Here is a 21,615-nt window from a genome sequence, read left to right on the forward strand (position 1 = left end):
GACAAAAAAGGTTTTGAGTGAAATACTTGTTGATGGATGAAAAGGAAGTTTGGGCCGGCAGATGGGCCTTTCCTTGGTGGTGAGGAGGGGCTTCCAGAGGCGAGAAGGACCCCAGAGGTGGAGAGGGCTACTGTCCGGGGACACAGGGAAGGTTTCAGGGCTGAGCTGCGGCCTGGGCCGGGGTCCCCACCCAGGCAACCCGGCCTCCCCCTGACCTCTGCTCGGGGTTCTGCTCTCCCAGCACCAGTCCCTCTCCTCCGTAGACCCAGCCTTAGGTAGCTAGGTGCGGGGGGGGGGGTGGGGGGCGGGAGGGGGAAGGGGAGAGGGGGGAAAGGAAGCCCTGTATGCCTCTGCCTCCCCTACCCAGAAAAAGTCCGGACGGGGCCGGAGGGAAATGGCTGGGCCCCGCGCGCCCGGGGAGGTTGGAGGTGGGTGGGGTCCCGGTCCGCAAGAGTCCAGAGGGGCCGGCGACCCCAGGGAAGCCCCGCGGGGGAAACCGCGTCCCTGGGGGCGTGAGTGACCCTCGTGGGCTCCGAAGTCCTGACTCGGCCACTCACGCCCGGGCCGAGTGATCGTGGGCGGCTCCGGGCGCTCCCGGGGCTCAGGCGCCACCCCCGGGAAATGGGTAATTGCCGCTCTGCGCGGGGCTGAGGGCTCGGCGCGCGGCCGCGGGGATGGAGAGCCGGGGGCGCCGAAGGGGTTAAGGTACCTGGGCCGCCGCCTACCCTCCGGGCCCCTCCTCCGGCCACGGGGAAGAGGAAAGCCTCGGCGGGGGCGCGGCCCGGCCTCCGCCCATGCCCGCCCCCGCCCGCCCCCGTCCCGGTCCCCATCCCGGTCCAGGTCCCCGCCCGCCGTCCCCGAGCCGCGGTGCCCAGAGCTGCGATCCGCGCGCCCCGCTCCGCCGCCGCCCTGGACCGGGCCGCCATGTCGCTGTGGTGAGTGGGGCCGTCGGGCCGGGGGACCCGGGCTGGGGGCGCGGGGAGGCATGCCGCGCTGGGTGTCCCGGGCTGGCCTCACTTTCCCGGGCACAGATGGGCTGGCACGGCGGTGGCCGGAGACGCCCGGCTGTGCGCGACGCCTGCACCGGCCGGTCGGCGACCGGGGACCGCGGGGCCCGTGCGCTCAGCCCTCCCCGGCGGCCCCTGTGCTCCCTTACGCCCGGGCACCGAGGCTCGCACAACCACTCCCGCACCCGGGGAGTTAGCGACGCAAGGTCTCGCCGGCAGCTGGGTCCCGTCCCCCATTCCCAGGGCCTCCTGCGTCCTGGGCGACACCCGTCCTCTACCCTCAGCCCCTGAGTGGCTCTCCTTCCTCCCGGGGAGCTCGTGCCTCCCGCCTGCCCACCTCTCCCCTTCTCCTCTCCTCCCGTTGGGGGCTTTTTTCCCACAAATGAAGTGGGGCGGTGCAAGTGGAACCAGCCTGGAGTGGAGGGGGATGACCCCCTCTGTACTTCCTCCGGTCCGGCCTCCCGACCTGGGGTGTGGAGGGCTTCGCCGAAACCCCCAGGGCAGGAAAGCCGGCCCCGGAGCACTCCGCTCCCACCCCCTGGGAAGATACGGTCTTGAGTCACACCCCTGTCCCAGCACCTGAGAGGATCCAGTCTTCCTCCAGGAAATCTTGGGACCCCATGGAAAATTGCCGCTCCATGGGGCTCAGCCTTCACTCGCCCCGGGTGCCTGCCACCTTTAATCAGCCGGTCCTGAGGCCACTCCAGGCTGCTCTACCTGGTTCCTGTCTCACCGCTGTACAGTCTGTCTCTCCCATATCTCCCCTCTTGGCACTCAGGGCCATCTCCCTGCTGGGCTGGCCCTGTGAGGCCACACTTTTCTGGCCTGCCCCCCCACTCCTCGAGTCCCCAGCTCCTATGTCTCCACAGGAGAGAACATGGCAGGTGGCATGGCCACCCCCAGAGTGTGAGCTGAGGAGAGGGTGTCCTGGGGTCCAAGGGCTCAGGGTCCGGGGACTCAGGGCCCTGGCCCTGGCTCTGCAAGCACTCCTGGAAAAAAAAAAACTGATTTCTGCTTCCAAAAGGGGTGTGGTGAGGTTAACTCGTTATGAGGGACCCTGGAGAGTGGGGATACAGCTGCGCCCTTCCCAAGGCAGCAGAGCCGGGGGACTTCACCTCTCCCAGTGGGGGTATGGGGGCAGTGGGCATGCTAGGAGATGCTCGCCCCATTTTCAGGCCTCTGTCGACCGTGAGAGCTGTTCTTTTTTGTTGGGTCACGTGGATGCAGGGGGACGGGGGAGGGACAGGCTTCTTCAGGTCCCAAGTTAGAGCCGGCTCCCCAGTGTCCCGCACACTTTTTGAGCAGGTGTACTCTCTGATGGTTCACCAGGCTTGCACAAAGCAAAGGGGGTGCCTGCGGGAGAGGTGGGGAGCAGGGCAGAGGTCATCCTCGGGGAATCACAGCATTCCCCTGACTCCATACCCACTGTGTGCCCAGCACCGCAGCTAGCACTCCAATTGCATGTTATCCTCATTTCGGAAAAGAAGAAATCATGGCTCAGAGAGGTTAAGGGAGACCCACTGGACCTCTCCATTCAGCTCGTAAGTAGCAGGACCAAAATCTGAATCCTAGCAGCCTGACTCCACAGTGTTTGTACTTAAGCTCTGTGCTGTGTGGCTCCCCTGGTCCTGGAGGAAGGGAGGTCAGGATGAGAGAGGAAGCAGGACCCTCCTCTGACCGCTCAGGGGCCCAGGGACTTGAGTCTGTGTCCAGGGTCCACTTGCCCATCTGGAACTGCACCTCTGTACAAGGGGACTGACTCATCCTTTCTTCTCTCCTTTGTACCATTCTCTCCCCACCTCACTACCTCCCCCCCACACAGGAAGAGAACCATCTACAAGAGTGTGTGCCTGTCGCTGGCCCTGCTCGTGGCTGTAACAGTATTCCAGCGCAGTCTGACCCCCAGCCAGTTTCTGCAGGAGCCCCTGCTACCCACCTTCGGGTTACAGAAGGCCCAGAAACTGAGCGGACACCTGGTGAACCCTGACAGCTTCTGGAAGAACCCGAAGGATGCGGTCACCCTCACACCCATGGTTTCACGGGGGCCCCAGGCCTGGGATGTGACCACCACTAACTGCTCAGCCAATGTAAACTTGACCCACCAGCCCTGGTTCCAGGGCCTGGAGCCACACTTCCAGCAGTTTCTGTTCTATCGCCACTGCCGATACTTCCCCATGCTGCTGAACCATCCAGAGAAGTGCAGCGGCGACGTCTATCTGCTGGTGGTGGTCAAGTCCGTCATCACACAGCACGACCGCCGCGAGGCCATCCGCCAGACCTGGGGCCGCGAGCAGGAGTCGGCGGGCCAGGGCCGCGGCGCCGTGCACACCCTCTTCCTGCTGGGTACAGCCTCCAAGCAGGAGGAGCGGGCCCACTACCAGCGGCTGCTGGCCTACGAGGACCGCATCTACGGGGACATCCTGCAGTGGGACTTTCTTGACAGCTTCTTCAACCTGACCCTCAAGGAGATCCACTTCCTCAAGTGGCTTGACATCTACTGCCCCAACGTCCACTTCATCTTCAAGGGCGACGATGACGTCTTCGTCAACCCCACCAACCTGCTGGAATTTCTGGCTGACCGGCGGCCCCAGGAAGACCTGTTTGTGGGTGACGTCCTGCAGCACGCTCGGCCCATCCGCAGAAAGGATAACAAATACTACATCCCCGGGGCCCTGTACAGCCAGGCCAGCTACCCGCCGTACGCAGGCGGAGGGGGCTTCCTTATGGCGGGGGGCCTGGCCCGGCGCCTGCACCATGCTTGCGACACCCTGGAGCTTTACCCCATCGACGACGTCTTCCTGGGCATGTGCCTGGAGGTGCTGGGCGTGCGGCCCACGGCCCACGAGGGCTTCAAGACGTTCGGCATCTCGCGGAACCGCAACAGCCGCATGAACAAGGAACCCTGCTTCTTCCGCTCCATGCTCGTCGTGCACAAGCTGCTGCCCGCTGAGCTGCTTGCCATGTGGGGTCTGGTGCACGGCAACCTTACCTGCTCCCGCAAGCTCCAGGTGCTCTGACACCGGGCGGGCCGCCAGGGTAGACCAGGGCGTGTGCCCTCGAGCCCCGGAAGGCATGAGGCTGCAAGTGCGAGGCCAGGGCACAGCCTTCGGTCCCCGCGGGGAGGCGGAAGGGTGGGCCTTACGTGTCCCCAGGTGTGGTGGGGTGCAGGTAGCCGGAGCTGAGGCCCGGGAACGTTTGCAACTGCCCAGACTGGAGACGGTTCTCTGGGGAGCGAGGCCACTGGCCCCTGGCAGCCCTCCTAACCTGGGTCTGTGGCCTGGCTCCCTCTGACCCGGTGGGAGGCCCCGGTGGCCTCTGAAGGAACCCTGTGCTCAGGTACCTGGGCTAGACCTGCCCCTGGATGGGTCTGCGGCTGCCCTCTCACCTTCACGGAGAAGATTCTCCTTCTCCTGTGAAATGCCTCAGTCTCCCCACGGGCCCAAGCAGCCCTTTCAGGAGAAGCTCAGCCCTGTGCAGGCACACAGGCCCTCTCATGCCCCTGGGTCTCCTGGAGACTGAGCCTCAGAAGGCCCTCAGCACACCCCCGCCCCCTGACCTACCTGGGCTTTGGCTGCCCAGTCTACTCCCAGTTGGCTTCACTCCTAGCTGCGTCCTGTGATGCTCCATCCGGCTCCCATCTGTCTGGAAGCATGACCGGCCACTCTGACTACCTCAGCGATCCTCAGAACCTCTGGATGGGCTGCAGCCCCACCTCACCCCCTGACGCAGGGCCAAGGAGCAGTGCTCCGGCCCCGGCAGTCAAGGTGCTGCCCAACCAGCCCAAGCCGAGGGCCCTCCTGCAGCCCCGTGAGGCCTGGCTCCCCAGCCGGAAACCAGCCGGTTCGACCCTGGAAGTGGACATTCCTTTATTAATGTGAAGTTTTATTTATGAAGAATTTGGAAGGAGAAGGTGCCAGGCCTCGGGAGAAGGTGGTGTTCGTCCCTCTGCTTCCCTCGTTTCAGCAAGACACGACCTGCCTCGGCCACTTTTCCACCCACAGCCACAACCCCGCCCCGGCACCCCCGTGCCCGTTCCAGCCCCGCACCAGAACCCTGCCCGGCCTGCACGCCTACTTCTGCAGGGCCTAAGCAGACCAGCATTTGCCCCTGTGAAGGGATGGCGTGGCCCTCGTGGGCCGCCCCACTCAGGTTCAGGGGTCCTTGGGGGTGGCTGCAGAAGGATGCCACCTCGTATCAGGGTCGAGTCACCTGGGAAAAGATTGAGGGGTCGACTCTATTTTCTCAATAAAAGGGGACTGATTTTCTTTCTGGTGTGCAAGTTCCTGTCGCCATCTCCGTCGGGGGGCCTGTCTGGGGCCAAGGTTGCTGGAGATTTCTGAAGACACAGCTCGTTCCTTGTTCTTGGCTGGTGGGTACACAAGGACCCTTTGAAGGACCTTAGAGGGAGCTGAGTGCCAGGATGAAAGCAGAGTCAAGAAAGACGCCCCCTGGGTGGGGAGCGGGGTGCAAGAGACACCTGCCGCCCGCAGAGTGTTCCCAGCGAGCGCCAGGCCAGAGCCGCCCTGAGGCCGGCGCTGCAGCCGGTGGGGTTGGGTCGGGGGCGTGCAGGGCCTGGTGGGCTTCCTGACGTTCCTTCAGCCAGCGTGGAGCCTTGGTAAGGTTGACAAGTGGCACGAAAACAGTGGCTCTGTGGGGTCCGGTGTGAGCGGACTGTGCGGGGAACCTCGGCCTAAACTGTGTACTTCCAGGCTGGTGAGAGCAGCCACCCGCAGGAGAAGGGGCACGGGGGCTGTAGTGGGCAAGTCAGCAGCTCCCTGCCTGCGCCCAGTGGCTCACATGCCCCGAGAGGGTCACTTACTTATTAATGCCCACGCTAGGACTCTCCTTCAGGTGAGTGAGAGGAATGGCTAGATCTTAACCTAACGCACCGTCTTAGAATGTTAAGAATTTCTCGATGGCACAGCAGAGAGTTAAACCGGGCACAGGGCCCTTCTGGGCCTTGTCACTGTACAGGTCGCTAGCCCTGTTTGTCCATCCCTCACCCTCTGAAGCCAGGGGCTGCAGAAAGCAGGGAGGGGCTCTGGGGTCTCTGCCTTCCCAGAGCTCAGTCCAGCGAGGCCGAGAGCCATGGAGGGACATCCAGGAGACGGAGGCGGAAGGGCCACTGGACCCAAGGCCCCGGTGGGGGTCCAGAGGCAGCCTTTGTGTTCAGCTGCCACCTGAAGGATGCTGGGTAGGTGGAGGGGAGACAGGTGGGTGCACGCCGAAGCAGATAGGAGCTCCTCCACAGTGGGGGGGCGCTGCGGTGGGTGAGGCTGGGGGTGGTGGAACAGGGCTGTGAGAGGGGAAGGCTGCTGGGGGTCTCAGGCCTTCTGGGTTGCAGGAGGGTGTTCAGACTCGATCCTGAGAGAGAGGGACGAGGAGGGAGCGGGGCGGGGGGCCCTGGCGGCACACCCCTTCCTCTGGGCGCACTCTTCCTCCAGCTGAGCCGCACGCACAGGGAGATCTCAGTGGGAGCAGCAAGTTCCCAGCATGGGAACTTCCTCAGGCTCTGCCCCATGGGGACCCTTGTTCCTGACCCCATTTCAAACCTCAGGGGCCCAGGCTGGGCTGGCAGAGAGGGCGGGGAAAGGGGTGGGGCGCCCGCGTTAGCACCGCAGAAGGAAGGGAGGAAGGGCGGGGAGCCCACCTGAAGGGGCTGGTATAACAGGACCCCCAGCCCAGGGCGGGGAGCACCTGCATCTTGGAGGAGGAGTGGGCACTTGCCTGTGGTGCAAGGGGAAGGAAGGAGGGTCCAGGCCGGGGACACGTGCAGCAGCCCAGAAGTGCAAAAACGTGGGGCATCGGGGCAGCCAGCTGCCCCGGGTGGGCAGTGCTGGAGATGGGAGGAGCTGGGCGGGGTGTCCTGGTGTTGCACCCCACAATATCTTTCTTCAGTCTTTAGCCGAAAATGGTATTTAAGGTGGTGGCTTGGGCCATTTCGGAGAGTTTTCCTGGGTACCCTCCATGCACATAAGAGGTATGCATGTTATTAAACTTCTGTTTGTTTTTCTCCTGTTAATCTGTCTTTTATTATAGGGAGGAGTCTCCGCCAACAACCTAGAAGGGTAGAGGGAAAATTATCTTTCCTCCCTACAAAATCCTACCTCTCCCTTTTGGAGCCCACTCACTCCTAAATCGTCTGGACCCTCAAGGACATCCTTAGTCCAAAGTGTGCTCCCTGGACAGTCTGAGCCACCTTCTTCAGCTGCTGCCTCTCCCCCGACACGGTGACACGGTGACACGGTGGAACACGGTGCCCCGCACCCCAGTCCCGTGCACTCTCAGGCGCTATCTTCCTGGCAGAGGCTGTAGCGGGGCGCACGCTTCAGACACAGAGTGATTCTCTTAATCACCCTCGCTAGCGCTGCCATCCTTCCCCAAAGAACAGAAGAAGCAAGCTAGGGGTGCTGGGTCCCAAGACTCCCAGTCGGTTACACAGTCTCCTGGGGAGCCCCACAAACGCACTCAGGTTCCCTTTGTCCCTGGGAAGCAACTTTCCAAGCCTTCCCTGACAGTAAATTTTAGTCACTCCTCAATCAGATCCTGGGGAACAGGTAGGGGTGGGGGGAGGTGGGTCTCAAACCCTTTCCTCCCCAAGGGCCCTGAGCTTCAAATGCAAGACACTTCCCCTCCTCCCCAGCCACCAGCCCTGCATTCCTAGGGGCCTTGGGAAGAGGTAGCTTTGTCAGGCCACAGAAGGTCCAGCCTGCTCTCCGCCGGGCAGTGGGTGCTCTCTTTGCCACATTTACATAACTAAAGAGACCACTCAAAGAAACCTCCCCTTAACAAAGAAAGCCTGTTCTGAGGTGACTTTGTCCACCTAAGCTAAGAAGCAGGGAGGGAAGCTTCTGGAACCCTGTTATATACGACGGTCAAGTGAAGAAATGGAGGCTCCCAAGAGTAGGGTCCCACAGGTATCGTGTGACAGGGCACTACTTGAACTCAGGTCTCTGTACCTAACCCCTCACCCACGAACTTCCATGTGTATTTGTGGGGTTTTGCCCAAAAGCCCCAAAAGTAGAAAAATGTGATGTCCCATGAGGGATTGGAAATTGGGTATTTTGGGTTTGGGGGAGCCCAGCAGTATTAGCACTGTAAGAAGTCTTTTTTCCAGGTAGTTTTTAAAAATATTGTGAAGAAAAACTTTTCTGTTTCAGCGAAACACTATGCATTGTTTAAAGCACAACCCCCAATCTGTCTGCTTCCAGCCCAGTTCATGGTCTTGGAGCTATTCTGCACCTTTTTTTAAACTCACAGGAAGTGGGGGAGGGATAAATTGGGAGTTTGGGATTAACATATACACACTACTATATATAAAGTAGATAAACAACAAGGACAGCACAGGGAAGTATATTCAATTTCTTGTAATAACCTATAATGGAAAAGAATCTGAGAAAGAATATATCTATATATAGACACACACACACACAAAACGAAATCACTTCGCTGTACACCTAAAACTAACACAACTTTGTAAATCAACTATACTTCAATTTTAGATTTTTTTTAATAAAAAATTTTAAGAAATACATTGTAAATATAATAATAAAAAAATCGCAGGAAGCGAGAGCTTCCATCAACTTCTCTCCCCCCTATGGAAAAACCAGTTTTGCCTCGGTTTGCAATTCAATTCCTTCACTCCATATAAATTTGTGCTTTTTGACGTCTCCTGTGAACCAGTTATAGCATCCGCTTGCCCTCTTATGAATAAAATAAATCTTTACCTCGCGTTCACTTTTATACCTGTAGGAGTTAGGAGTTCCTTTTTCTGAAAAGTATCTTTTACATTTGCTTCTATATTAAAACGAATACAGACACGTTATGAAGTAGAAAGCAATTTTTGCGTATATTTCTGATACAAAACTTGCATCTCGGAATAAATTTTACACCTTCCAGGTGAGCCTGGAGCTCAATCCTTTCTGGAGGGGCTCAGCCCCGCTGCTCATCTGAAAACCAACCCCCCCCCGCGCCCTCCCCGCCCCCGGGAGCTTTGGAAAAACACTTGCGTCCAGGGCCCAACCCAGGCGGGTTACATCCGAACCTCGGGGGCGGGCGCTAGTCTAGGTGTTTTAAACAGTTGCCCAGGTGACTCCGGCGGGCGCCCGGGCGGGGATTACCTGACCCGGCAGAGCCGCAGGTGACGATCAGGAATCTTCTCGCGCTTTGTTTTTCTCTGGTGCCGAATCTAACAGGAATGCCCGGAATTCCTGCTCCCGCCCCAGGCTGGACAAAGGGTGCGGGCGTCGGAGGGCGGTCAGCCCAACCCGCGACCCAGAGGCCATCGCTGAACCACCTAGGCTTTAGTGGGGACAATCGCGCTCTGCCGTCGGAGGTGGGGGAGGCAGGGGTGGGTGGTGGCGGAATCCACCAGATCCCGGGGACCTGGTTAGGAGGTGGGGAGTGCGGCATCTCCCGGTGAGACCTACCTGCTGGCCCGTGACGCGGCCGTAGAGGGCCGAGGGGCGCACGGCTGCAGGCAGACCCCTCTGCGCCGGCTCCGCAGCAGCGGGCCGTGGGCGGGGCCCTGCGAAGATCCAGGGCGCGGGGCGGGGCCGGAGGGCTGGAGGCGTCCGCGGGGCCAGAGCGATGCCAGGAGAGGGCGGGGAGCGCCCCCAGCCGACCACGTTGGACATCGTGACAATGAGGGGTGGGACGATTAGAGCTGTTCCGTGAAATTTGTAACTTGGAATACTTGTAGCCCAAGTTATCCGCGGTACCTAAGGGCATGTGTGCCTCAAAAATGCCAGAAACCTCCACGCCAGACTGTACAATAGGAATTGTTTCCTGGTAGTGGGATTCCAGGGGGTTTATCCTTTTCTTTTAGCTTATCTATATAAAGAAGGCTTTCTACCCTGAGCGTTTATCACTTAGTTGAGGGGTAAAGTTTAGGAGATACACGTAGGCCAACATTCGGACAGACACGGTAGCCTTGGAGGGAGGGAGATGGCTTTGAGATCCTCAGGGCCACCTCGAGGAATGATTCTTGTTTTACCCACCAAGGATGAGTGCAGCCTCTTGACAGAAATCGCCTTGGCCAGCCCACCCTCAGAGGCCTTCTGAGGTCAGAAGGAAGGCCTTAGATATCTGGCAACAGTTTGCTGTCCTTGTAATTGTTTACTACCTAAGCTCTCCTAGACAACTGATACAATAATCCATATGCTATAAAAGCTGATGTATAGCCAGCCTTGCTTAGGATAAATTTGATTGCAAATGACATAAAATTCAGCTCAAGCTGGTTGAAACTTCATTTTTTTTTAAATTTATTTATTTGGCTGCATCGGGTCTTGGTTGCGGCACGCGGAATCCTCATTGCTGTGTGTGGGATCTTTTCAGTTGCGGCATGCATATGGGATCTAGTTCCCTGACCAGGGATCGAACCCAGGCCCCCTGCATTGTGAGTGTAGAGGCTTAGCCACCGGACCCCCAAGGAAGTCTCAAGCTGGTTGAAACTTTAAAAGCAATTTGCTGGCTCACATGAGTGAAAGGCCAAGGGCAGCCACCTTCAAGGTTGCTCTGTTTCAGCTGCTCATCCAGGATAAAGGCACAGGGCAGCCTCCCCACTTGCCAGATCTGCACTCAGGTTGCAAAAGCTGCATGTTGACCACCATACTGAACCCAGGCAAATGGTCTGGAAAACTTTGAGGCAGCTCTGGAAACAGCTGACCATCCACCATTGCCACCTGCAGTTAGCTAAAACCAGCTGCTGGTTGAAAGGCCAGACTCAAATCAGGCAGCCCAGCACATCCAGACCTAGTCAAACGTTTCTTACTAGATTTGTTTTATGAACTTGAACCTATGTTCTTTGGCACTTAAAAAAATAGAGAGTTACTGATAAAAATGTGTCTTTTATAATGAAGACTTATGAGCCACTGTGAATCACAGTACACTCAGCATCCCCCAGTGATATCCTACCTGCTCCCAGGAACCTTCACATTTGATGAGGTATCACTCTTATAACTACAGTGCATTATATGTCACAGTTGACCTTAAAATAGGGAGATTATCTGGGTGGGCCCGGTCTAATCCCATGAACCCTTAGAAGCAGAGAGCTTTCTCTTGCCAGCAGGAGAAATTGGAGAGATTCAAAGCAGGAAAAGGATTCCACATACAATAGCTGACTTGAAGATGGAGGTGGCCAAGTGACAAAAAGTGAGGGCAGCTTCTAGAAGCTGAGAGCAGGCCTTGGTTGGCAGCCAGCAAGGAAGTGGGACTGAATCAAAGATTCATATCAAACTCTGTACCATGCTCAGCACGTACGTCCCCTCTGCACAAGAAACTTTTACTACATATGTATATTAGGAAGAAAACATCAAGGATCCCCCAAAGCAGGAATTGGACAAGCCAAACTCCATGTTCATGAGACAATAAACCAGAAATTACCCACAAAAGTAAACCAAATGACAAGAACAATGACAACAATCCTAGCCTCTTTCTTAAATAACTGTGTGCCAAAGAAAAAATGAAAGCTATAAAGGCAGACTGTTTTGAAATCAGGGCCACCACATAATTATGTTTATGGAGATAACACCAATTTATGTCATTATAACCTCAAAGGTGTTAGGCCTTGGCCCTAAAGCAGTTGAACATTGTGAAATTTAACAACTTTAAATGCATTCATTTATCTACGAAAAATATAATACAAATAATTGAACTAATATTTCAACTCAAAATTTCGGGAAAGAACTTTAAAACAGACTAAAGCTGGAGTTCCCTGGTGGCCTGTTGGTTAGAATTCGGAGCTCTCACTGCTGTGGCCCGGGTTCAATCCCCGGTGGGGAACATCCCACAAGCCACATGGTGTGGCCAAAAAAATTTTTTTAATGAAAAATAAATAAACAGACTAAAGCAAAGCCAGAAAAAGGAAACAATAAAGACATAATAAAAATGAAAGTTGAATTTAATGAATTTGAAAGCAGTAGAATTGATTAAATAAATCCATAAGTTGTTCCTTAAGAAAAAAAATTGACGAATCAAGACCACCATGAGATATCACCTCACACCTGTCAGAATGGCTGTTACCAAAAAAACAACAAATAGCAAGTGTTGGCGAGGATGTAGACAAGAGGCAACACTTGTGCACTGTTGATGGGAATGTAAATTGATGCAGCCACTATGAAAAACAGCATGGAGCTTCCTCAAAAATTAAAAATAGAACTACCATATGTCCAGCAATTCCACTTGTGGGTATGGAGACCATTTGGCTGTTCCTCAGAAACCATTTGATCCAACAAATTTACTTCTAGGAATACACCCAAAAGAATTCAAAGCAGGGACTCAAACAGATATTTGTTCATCAATGTTCATAGCAGCATTATTCACAATAGCAAAAAGGTGGAGACAGCCGGGATGTCCATCAAGATGAATGGATAAACAAAATGTGGTATATGTCCAATGGAATAATATTCAGCCATAAAAAGAAATGAACTTGCAGGACTTTCCTGGCGGTCCAGTCCTTAAAACTCCACGCTTCCATTGCAGGGGGCACGGGTTTGATCCCTGGTTGGGGAACTAAGATCCCACATGCTGCATGGCATGGCCAAAAAACAAAACCAAAAAAACGAATGAACTTGCTACAGAAGAGTACATGCTACAACATGGATGAAACTTGAAAACATTATGATGGGTGAAATAAATCAGACACAGAAAAGACAAATATCGTATGAGTCCACTTATACGAGGTCCCTAGAGTAGTCAAACTCATAGAGACAGCAGAATAGAGGTTACCAGGAGATGCGGGGAGGGAAGAGTTTGTGTTTAATGGGTGCAGAATTTGTGTGTTGGGGATGATGAAAAAGTTCTGGAGGTGGATAGTGATGACAGTTGTACAACATTGTCTTTGTACTTAATGCCGCTAAAGTGTACGCTTGAAAAAGGTTGAAATGGTATGTTTTATGTAATGCATATTTTACCACAATAATAGATGAACAGTAGATAATTTTTTTTTTTTTTTTTTTTTGGCTGCTTTGGGTCTTCCTTGCTGCACACAGGCTTTCTCTAGTTACGGCAAGCGGGGGCTACTCTTTGTTGCAGGGCACGGGCTTCTCATTGCGGTGGCTTCTCTTGTTGCGGAGCACAGGCTCTAGGCACGCGGGCTTCAGTAGTTGCAGCACCTGGGCTAAGTAGTTGTGGCTCGCGGGCTCTAGAGCTCAGGCTCTGCAGTTGTGGCGCACGGGTTTAGTTGCTCCATGGCATGTGCAATCATTGTAATATAACATCATCTCTATCCCCTTGTATATCTCCTCTGAATTTCCAGAATCCCTTTCCAGTATGTTCTAGGCTGAATTCTGCCCATGAGGGGCACCCTCACCAGATTCAGAAGGCTGAAGGAAGTAGAAGCCATTCCTCTCGAGAAGCAGCTATGGGTAAGCAGCAAAAATCATCACTGGTGTCTTTCCTTAGCTTCTGGGGTCCCCCTTGGAAGACCCTCACTTCAGTGCTGTGGGCAGCTGAGACCCTTAGTGAAAGCTTCCAGCAGCTCCAGGAGTCCTCCTGGGGAACCCCTGCTTTCGTCTTGCTGGCACGTGGGATCATTGGTGGCACGTTCCCTGCCATCCCCTCACTTCCAGTGGCTTCCTGTCCTTTCCTCCCCCAACCCCTCCAATGCTTCTGCAAGTCTCCATTTCCCTGTATTAATCTCTCTCTACTTGAAATACCTAGAGTGGCTTCTGTTTTCCTGATTAAACCTCGACTGATACAAACAGTACAGCGTGCATATCCTTGTTCGTGCTCATGAACCCATGGGCCACTCTAACTGTAGCATAAATTCCTGCAAGTGAAATTTCCAGGTCAATTTAAATTTTGATAGTGTATTATTCAGCTCGTGTTGCCATAACAAAGTACCACATGGGACTTCCCTGGTGGTCCAGTGGTAAAGAATCCACCTTCCAGTGCAGGGGACGCAGGATCGATCCCTGGTCAGGGAACTAAGATCCTACATTCCGCAGAGCAACTGAGCCCATGCACTCTAGAGCCCACATGCCTCAGCTAGAGAGCCCATGTGCCGCAACAAAAGATCCTGCATGCTGCAGGGAAGATCCCGAGTGCCGCAGCTAAGACCCGACAAAGCCACATTAATTAATTAATTAATTAACTTAAAAAAAAAAAAGTGAAGTACCACAGACTGAGTGGCTTGAACAACAGAAATTTATTTCCTCACAGTCTGGAGGCCCACAGTCTGAGATCACGGTGTCAGCAGGGCTGGTTTCTTCTAAGGCTTCATGGCTGTGTCCAAATTTCCTCTTCTTATAAGGACACCAGTCATAGTGGAGAAGAGCCCACCCTAATGACCTCATTTTAATTTTATTCCCTCCGTAAAGACCCCATCTTCAAATACACTCATGTTCTGAAGTACTGGGAGTTATGATTTCATAACTTCAGTACGTCCGTCAGTACTCGGCCCATAACAGACAGCAGCTACCAACTAGCTCTCTCCCCAGAGATTTACCAAACTACATTCCCTACAGCAACGCACAAGTGAGCCCCGTCCCCGCACACCTGCTGACAGAATGTTAGCAAACTTGGTGATCTTTGCCAATCTAATAGGTAGGAAAGGTACAGAGTGTTGTTTTAACTTGCATTTCTCTTACTCTGAGCGAGGTTAACAGCTGTTTCCTGAGTTTATGAGTCATTTGTGTTTCCTTTTCTGAGAATGGTTTGTTCTCAAACTTTGTCCATCTTCCTATTGGTGTATTTGTCTTTCTCTTATTGATTTGTAGAAGGTCTTCATTAAAGCCATTTATCCAATATGCTGTGCAAATATTTGTCATTTATCTTTTAATTTTGTTCATAATTTTTCTACAATGCAGTGATATTTTATTTTTATGTAAATTACCCATCTTTTCTTTTATGGCTTCTGGGTTCTATGTCATTCTCAGAAAGTCCTTTCCAACTTTGAAGTTATAAAACAAATTTTCCCATAGTACTTTATTTTATTTTATTTTTTATTTTTTGGCCACGCGGTATGCAGGATAGTTCCCTGACCAGGGATCCAACCCGTGTCCCCTGCCGTGGAAGCGCAGAGTCTTAACCACTGGACCTCCAGGGAAGTCCTTCTTCTAGTTATTTACTATTTCACTTTTCACACCAATACCTTTGATCCACCTGGAACTTATTTTAACGTAAGCCACGAGGAACAATGTTTTCTCTCAGCAGGTATTTATCCAGCTGCCCCGACATCAGTCCGCCTTTCCTGCACCAACCTGAAGGGCTCTATTTATTATCTACTGAGTTCTCCCGTGCACTTGGGTCTATTGCCATGCTTCCTCTGTGCCAGCCTATCTGAGACCTTCCTCACTCTTCTAAACCTCTGACTCCAGCATCTCCCCCGACTTCTTATCAGATGACCTGCCTTTTAGACCACAAGGAAATGCAAGGACTCGTGGGGGAGCACCTCCTGCTTAAAATGGTAGGCCCACCCTCCCTCCTCAAAAATCATCGCTGGTGTCTTTCCTTAGCTTCTGGGGTCCCCCTTGCAAGAGGGTGCATCCCCCGCACCCCTCTGAGAGCCCACCTTCCCAAGCCCCTCAGGAACACTGTCTTCTGTGGTCAACACCTAAGCATTGCTTCCCTGCCCCTCCTCAATGGTCGTCCAAATGGACTCAAGTCTCTCACACATTAAAAACAACTAAAGGGCTTCCCTGGTGGCGCGGTGGTTGGGAGTCCGCCTGCCGATGCAGGGGACACGGGTTCGTGCCCCGGTCCGGGAAGATCCCACATGCCGCGGAGCGGCTGGGCCCGTGAGCCATGGCCGCTGAGCCTGCGCGTCCGGAGCCTGTGCTCCGCAACGGGAGAGGCCACAACAGTGAGAGGCCCGCGTACCACAAAAAGAAACCAAAAAACAAAAACTAAAACCAAAAACCCTCCTTCAATTCTGTGATCCTCTTCAGCTACTGCTGTCTTTACTCTGACCCTCAGACCCCGGGTCTCTGAGAGCATCATCCACGTACTGTCTCTCAGTCCCATCTCCTGTTCACTCCTCAATCCACTGAATCAGCTTCCACCCCCATCAGCCTAGGGTTGGGAGGGAAGCGAAACTCTGGGCCATGCTCGGTCCTCTGCTCTGTCCTCCCAATTCTGAGCCACCACAGGCTCAGTCCACATGGAGCAGGATTCTGGCTGGACAGGACGTGGCTCAGGATATCCATGTCCACAAAGTGCCCAGGACGGGGAGGCTAAGGGCAGGAGGTTTGGGAGGTAGCCACCTGTCACCCTTCCACAAGTGACCAGTCAGGAGTCTGGGTCTCTCCACAGATGCTGCAGTTTGCTTCAAGCTCCTGAAGAACCAGTGGGGTCTGCAGGGGAAGTACCTGGTGGTTGCTGGGAGGGTGGCATACAGCACTTCCCATCGGTGGACCGGACCCTGAGTCCAGCCACCTGCATCAGCATTTTCCCCATTGCCAGTTCACAGCCTGGAGGAGACTTGTGGGGTCACTTACAAAGCAGAATGTGCTTATGAAGTCAGAATTGGGATGATCGCCCAACCGCAGGGCAGAGGGCTGAGCTCAGGAGCTGTGTACTGAGGAACTGGGCCTCCCCCGTGAGAAAGATCTGGCCTTGGGCCCTTTGTCCTGGCTCCTGGGAGGGAACTTCCAAGCCCTTGGAATCTCCCAAGTAACAGGAGATTATTTGTTATTCATGGTGGACCCCTGGACCACACCAGATATTTTATCCTAAGAAAGTGACTTATCATGTGATATCAGCTCATCCTCCAGGGATAGGAGGTGGGCTGGAGACGACGTGGGCCCTGATTCATTCCTACGTAATGAAACCCCCGTCCACATGAAATGGACCTTGTCCCCCATGTCCTCTGCCTGCCTTTTGCCTGTGGAAAAACTTTAGCCAAAGAACACGTTTACTCAGAGAAGTGAGAACATGCAGAAACAAAGGAAAACAGTCAAAGGAGACCAAATAATAATAGTTTGGTCATTAAGCAAAGTCAAGGACTTTTAGTTCCTCCTCAAGGGCTATAGATAATATTCTGAGCCATATCCTGCGAGCTGTGTTGTGGATACTGAAAGCCCCACCAGGTGGAAGAAGTTAACTACATGATGACCAGGCTGTAGCCATGACATAAGCTGCCACAATTCCGAGAACAGGCCTCAAGGCGATGGGAACAAACCAACCCTGGAACTGAAGATTAACTGTACTTAAAACAATCAAGATGACGCTTATCAGACCACCCATGGCCAATTTCAAGATGACGGTCAGAGCTGACTGGGCTGTTTGTGCATGTAGCCCCCAGCCTCCGTCTATAAAAGCTCTTGCCCCCTGATTGTCAGTGGGGGAGTCGACCTTTGGACGGGAGTCTGCCCTCCCCTCCGGTTGCCGGCGAAAATAAAGCAAAATTTCTTTTCCACCAACTTGGCCTCTTTATTAGCTTTTGAGCGGCGAGCAGCCAGGCCCCACTTTCGGTTACACAAACGCTGGACACGGAAGCTGAGTGAGCTTTCCAGGTTGGCAAGCCTCAGTGTGTATTCTCACACATCACGGCTGGGAGGGGTGATGCCATGCGTGGCTCCACAGGGGGAGGATGGGCAAAGCTCACCTTTGGACGCCCCCCAGACTCCACCTTATGCTCCTCTTCCTACGACTGGTTCTAACTTGTATGCTTCCCTGTAATAAATGTGGCTGTGAGTATAATAGTTTTCAGCGAGTTCTGTGAGTCATTCCAGCAAATGATCAAACCCGAGGTGGAGTAAAGGTGGTCCTGAGACCTAAATCTAAAGTAAAGGTGGTCCTGAGACCCCTGAACTTGCAGCTGGTGCCTGCAGTCAGGGCAGTCTTGTGGGGACTGTTCCCTCAGATAGTCCGGTTGGCCGAACTTGTTGCAGCTAGTGTGAGAAGTCTTGGGCAGACGTGGCAGTGTGGAGGGCTCTGCCCTTAACCTAGCAGCTTGGCTACCTCCCAGGCAGAGCTGTTCCGTTCCTACATTTTCCCAGTGGGGCCGCTACAAGTGGCCAACATACTATCTGACCTTCTCTGTGGCCAGGACCCTGCCCCTAGACTCACAACCCCTGTTGTCTTAGAGCAGTTGTAAGTGTAGGGCTGGAATCTTTTACTTTTTGTCTTCACTTTGCCTGATCAAGTGAGCTTGACACAGGGGATGAGACTGAGGGAAAGACTCGGGGTCGGGGATTCCCGAGCCCCTTGAAGTTGCTTGCAAGATTCTATGGTTATGGACCTACCGTATAGCAGAGGGAACTCTGCTCAATATTCTGTAATGACCTAAATGGGAAAAGAATTTGAAAAAGAATGGATACATGTATATGTATAACTGGATCACTTTGCTGTACACCTGAAACTAACATAACATTGTTAATCAACAATATAAAAAAATCCAGTATAAAGTTTCAAAAAAGATTCTATGTGTATGGATCTGTGGATTTTGCTGGAGAGGATCCATGGCTTTCCTCAGATTCTCAAAGCAACACTGCAGGTGCCAAGACATGAAGCGCATCCATATCCATCTGAGATTCACCCTGGGCTCATGGGCAGGTGTCAAGATGCTAACAAAACACCAAGAGGCTCCAGGAAAGAGATCAGGTCACAGAGGAGACCTTTGAAGACAAATATGTCCGCTTGGGGTAAAGTCATATCCAAAGATTTCATCTGATAATTCCTGAGCCATGTGTCATGGGATGTGCATAGTTGTGATGTTGGAAAGGGTGTGAAAATGCAGTCTCATGCAGGGGGAAGGGCAGAGTTGATCCCAGTTGGGTGACAGCTTTTCCCCAGGCTGGAGCCGGAGATGGAACAATGGGTTCTAGGGAAAATGTGCGGATCTCCCACCTCACACCGGGGACTAGGGGCTGATCGTTAAGGAATGGAACGTCACAGAGTCAGGGCCAAAAGCAGGGCTGCATCCTTACCCAGGAGTGGAGGTGTTGAGACAAAGGTTCTGGCAAAGCTGAAACCTGAGAGTGGGCAAGGTAAGGTGGGGTCAGCTCAGCCTGGAAAAAGCATTGTGCAGGTCAGTCTAGTTACCCTGTGAAGCTCAGTTCTCAGTTACCAAATGGGCACAATAAGACCTACAATAGAGGGCGCTATCGTGGGGTTCATGGAGCCGTGCTTAAGGGAGTGCCAGCCATTGGAGGTGAATTCAGGCCCAGCCAAGAAGGACCAAGGTCCAGCCCCACAACCTGAAGATGCCAGAAGCAAGTCCTCGTGTCCCCAGGACCTTAAGCTGAAGGACACGGCGGCCTGGACAAGATGGATTACCAGCCCCCCTTTGTAAGGAGCCTGGCCAGGCAGACCGATCTCACTCTCTAGGATGGTAGAGTGGGCCTGTGTGCACAGACAGGCAGCCAAAGGATCCTCCCAGGTCCAATGAACCAGGGCTTATTGGTTAATTTAACAAAAAGACAAAAGGTGAGCTTGTCCAGACAGAAGGAGGTTTAAAACCACAGATAGAGCAACAGATGAGTCAAGACAAACGGTGTCCGGGGATTCCCTGGCGGCCCAGTGGTTAGGACTCTGTGTTTCCACTGCAGGGGGGCACGGGTTTGATCCCTGGTCAGGGAACTAAGGTCCTGCAAGCTGCACAGTGCAGCCAAAAAAATAAATAAATAAAACTAAATAAAGACAAATGGTGTACAACCCCCGGTGACACCAGTTTTATCTTCTCTTTTTTGCCCTCCTCCCACCTCTAAACTAGACTGCATCCTGAATTCTAGTTTTCTCCAATATTTGGCTACCACTCTTCCAACTCACGTTTCCAATTTTTCTCCCACTTTTGACTTGGCATCATCAAGCAAGAGAGCTGCCCTTTTCCTGAAGCCCCGCAAAGTCAAGCTGAGAAATTTGACATCCACCTGAGAAAGATGACAATTGCCCCCTCTTTAGACCATCCTCATCCTCATGCCTGTTGCTGTGGAAACCACTCAGAAAGTTAACCTGAACGCAGCATCAGAGACATTTCAAACCGCCCAAGATGCTTTGACCCTGACATCTAGAAATCTTCCCGACTGACGGCACTCAGGACTCAGACCCCGGGTTTATCATGTACTCCAACCATGAACCTTTGTTTCCCTTTAAGGAGAGACTGGTTTCAAGAGATGGAGCCATCTACCAATTCAGCTTATGGGCCTTGAAACTTCGTACAAGAAGTTTTAAAGGCGGGACTGTAGAGGAACAAAACTTGCCACCCCAAAATGTCTCTTGAGCATGCAGATTATTTCGAGCTGAAAACAATCAAGATGCCATTGTATCTTCTGAGGGAGGGACCTTGGAGCTGCTCCAGCCAAACCCCCTCCTTGCAGGCCCCTCCTCCTCAGCACTGGAGGCAACCACTGTTTTCCGGTTGTGATGGCCCAGCCTTGGGGACAACCACCCCTTGAAGAAGAACTGCAGGCAACATGCTGGGTGGGGCCGAAGCAGCAAAGCACTCCGGACTCCGCCTCTGGCCTCTTTAGAGTCTGTGGGAACCTCTCTGCCTTCAGCCCACACCCCCTGACTGCCACGGTCGTGTGGTCCTTCTCCATGAGCCTCGGTTCAGATGCGGTCTTAACCTGGGGGCCATGAGTTCAGGGGAGCCATAAACTGGGATGGGAACAAAACCTGCATCTTCATTTTCACCGAGCCTTAAGTTGCCTTTCATTGTAAAAGTGGGCAACAAACCACAGTTATCTTAGCGGTTCTGTGACTGTCACTCTATCAGTGAGGGTTTTAAGCAGAGAAACAATCAGTAGAAGGTACGTTTAATTCTCATTCTTTGCGGTGGTTATGTTCCATAAAATCGCTGCAAACACTGAATTAGTAAACACTGAAACATTGCTCCTGGGGGAAATTTTATCAACCGATCAATACACAACCTTGCTTATGTGTGTTTCTGTTTAAAGACACCTAATTTCATATATATGTTGATTCGTTAACATTGAACTCAGAGCCAACATCGCTATAACTCAGCTGTGAACGAAGCTCACGTAGCACACGTATTTTCTCCTTTAGGCTCATGAAACACAGCTTAGGACACTAGACAGCATTTCAGCGCTATGCATGGGGGCCGTTTCAAACAGCAAAATCACCAACAAGAAGGACAAAAATGCTAAAACCATGGCACTAAATGTACTGTCAAAAGGGCCCTTGCTTACAGTGTGAGAGCTGAACCAAGAAGGCAGGGTCGCCTCATTTGACCTCCACTAGGAACACGCATGTTGGATGCCTCACAAGTTTTGCCTCTCTGTACGTGTCCTGGATGACCGTGGGAACAACCTCGTATGGCCACAAAAGCACCATGAGTATGGATTTGGGGGTTACAAAGAAACTTTAGCGAGTGGTTGAATTTGCAAATACAAAATCCAAAAATAATGAGGATCACCTGTATATATTAAGAGATTTATTGTATTGTGAGGAATTGGCTTTCAGGATTATGGGGGTGGGCTCATCCGAAATCCACAGGGCAGGCTGTCGGGAAGGGCAGACTGGCACTCTCGGACAGGAGCAGATACACACGAGCAGAATTTCTTTGGGGAATCTTCCACTCTGCTCTTAAAGTCTTTCATCTGTCTGAATTAGGCCCACCCAAATTATCTAGGATAATCTCCTTTGCTTAAAGTCAACCGCCTATGGTCTTTCAGCCCATCTACAAAGTATCTTCCCTGCAACACCC

At 53.0% G+C, this 21,615-nt stretch overlaps 1 protein-coding gene across 1 annotated transcript; it reads left to right on the top strand.

Moving 5' to 3' along the window:
- The first annotated feature begins 427 nt into the window (after nt 1-427).
- B3GNT7 (UDP-GlcNAc:betaGal beta-1,3-N-acetylglucosaminyltransferase 7) lies at nt 428-5,272 on the top strand. Its single transcript, XM_081242334.1, has 2 exons — nt 428-935; nt 2,830-5,272. Exons 1-2 carry the CDS (start codon nt 925-927, stop codon nt 4,022-4,024), a joined length of 1,206 nt encoding a protein of 401 aa, XP_081098460.1. The 5' UTR covers nt 428-924; the 3' UTR covers nt 4,025-5,272.
- Nucleotides 5,273-21,615: the final 16,343 nt, after the last annotated feature.

This window comes from Mesoplodon bidens (assembly GCF_964165515.1).
Source record: "Mesoplodon bidens genome assembly, chromosome: 8".
Lineage (NCBI taxonomy): Eukaryota > Metazoa > Chordata > Mammalia > Artiodactyla > Ziphiidae > Mesoplodon > Mesoplodon bidens.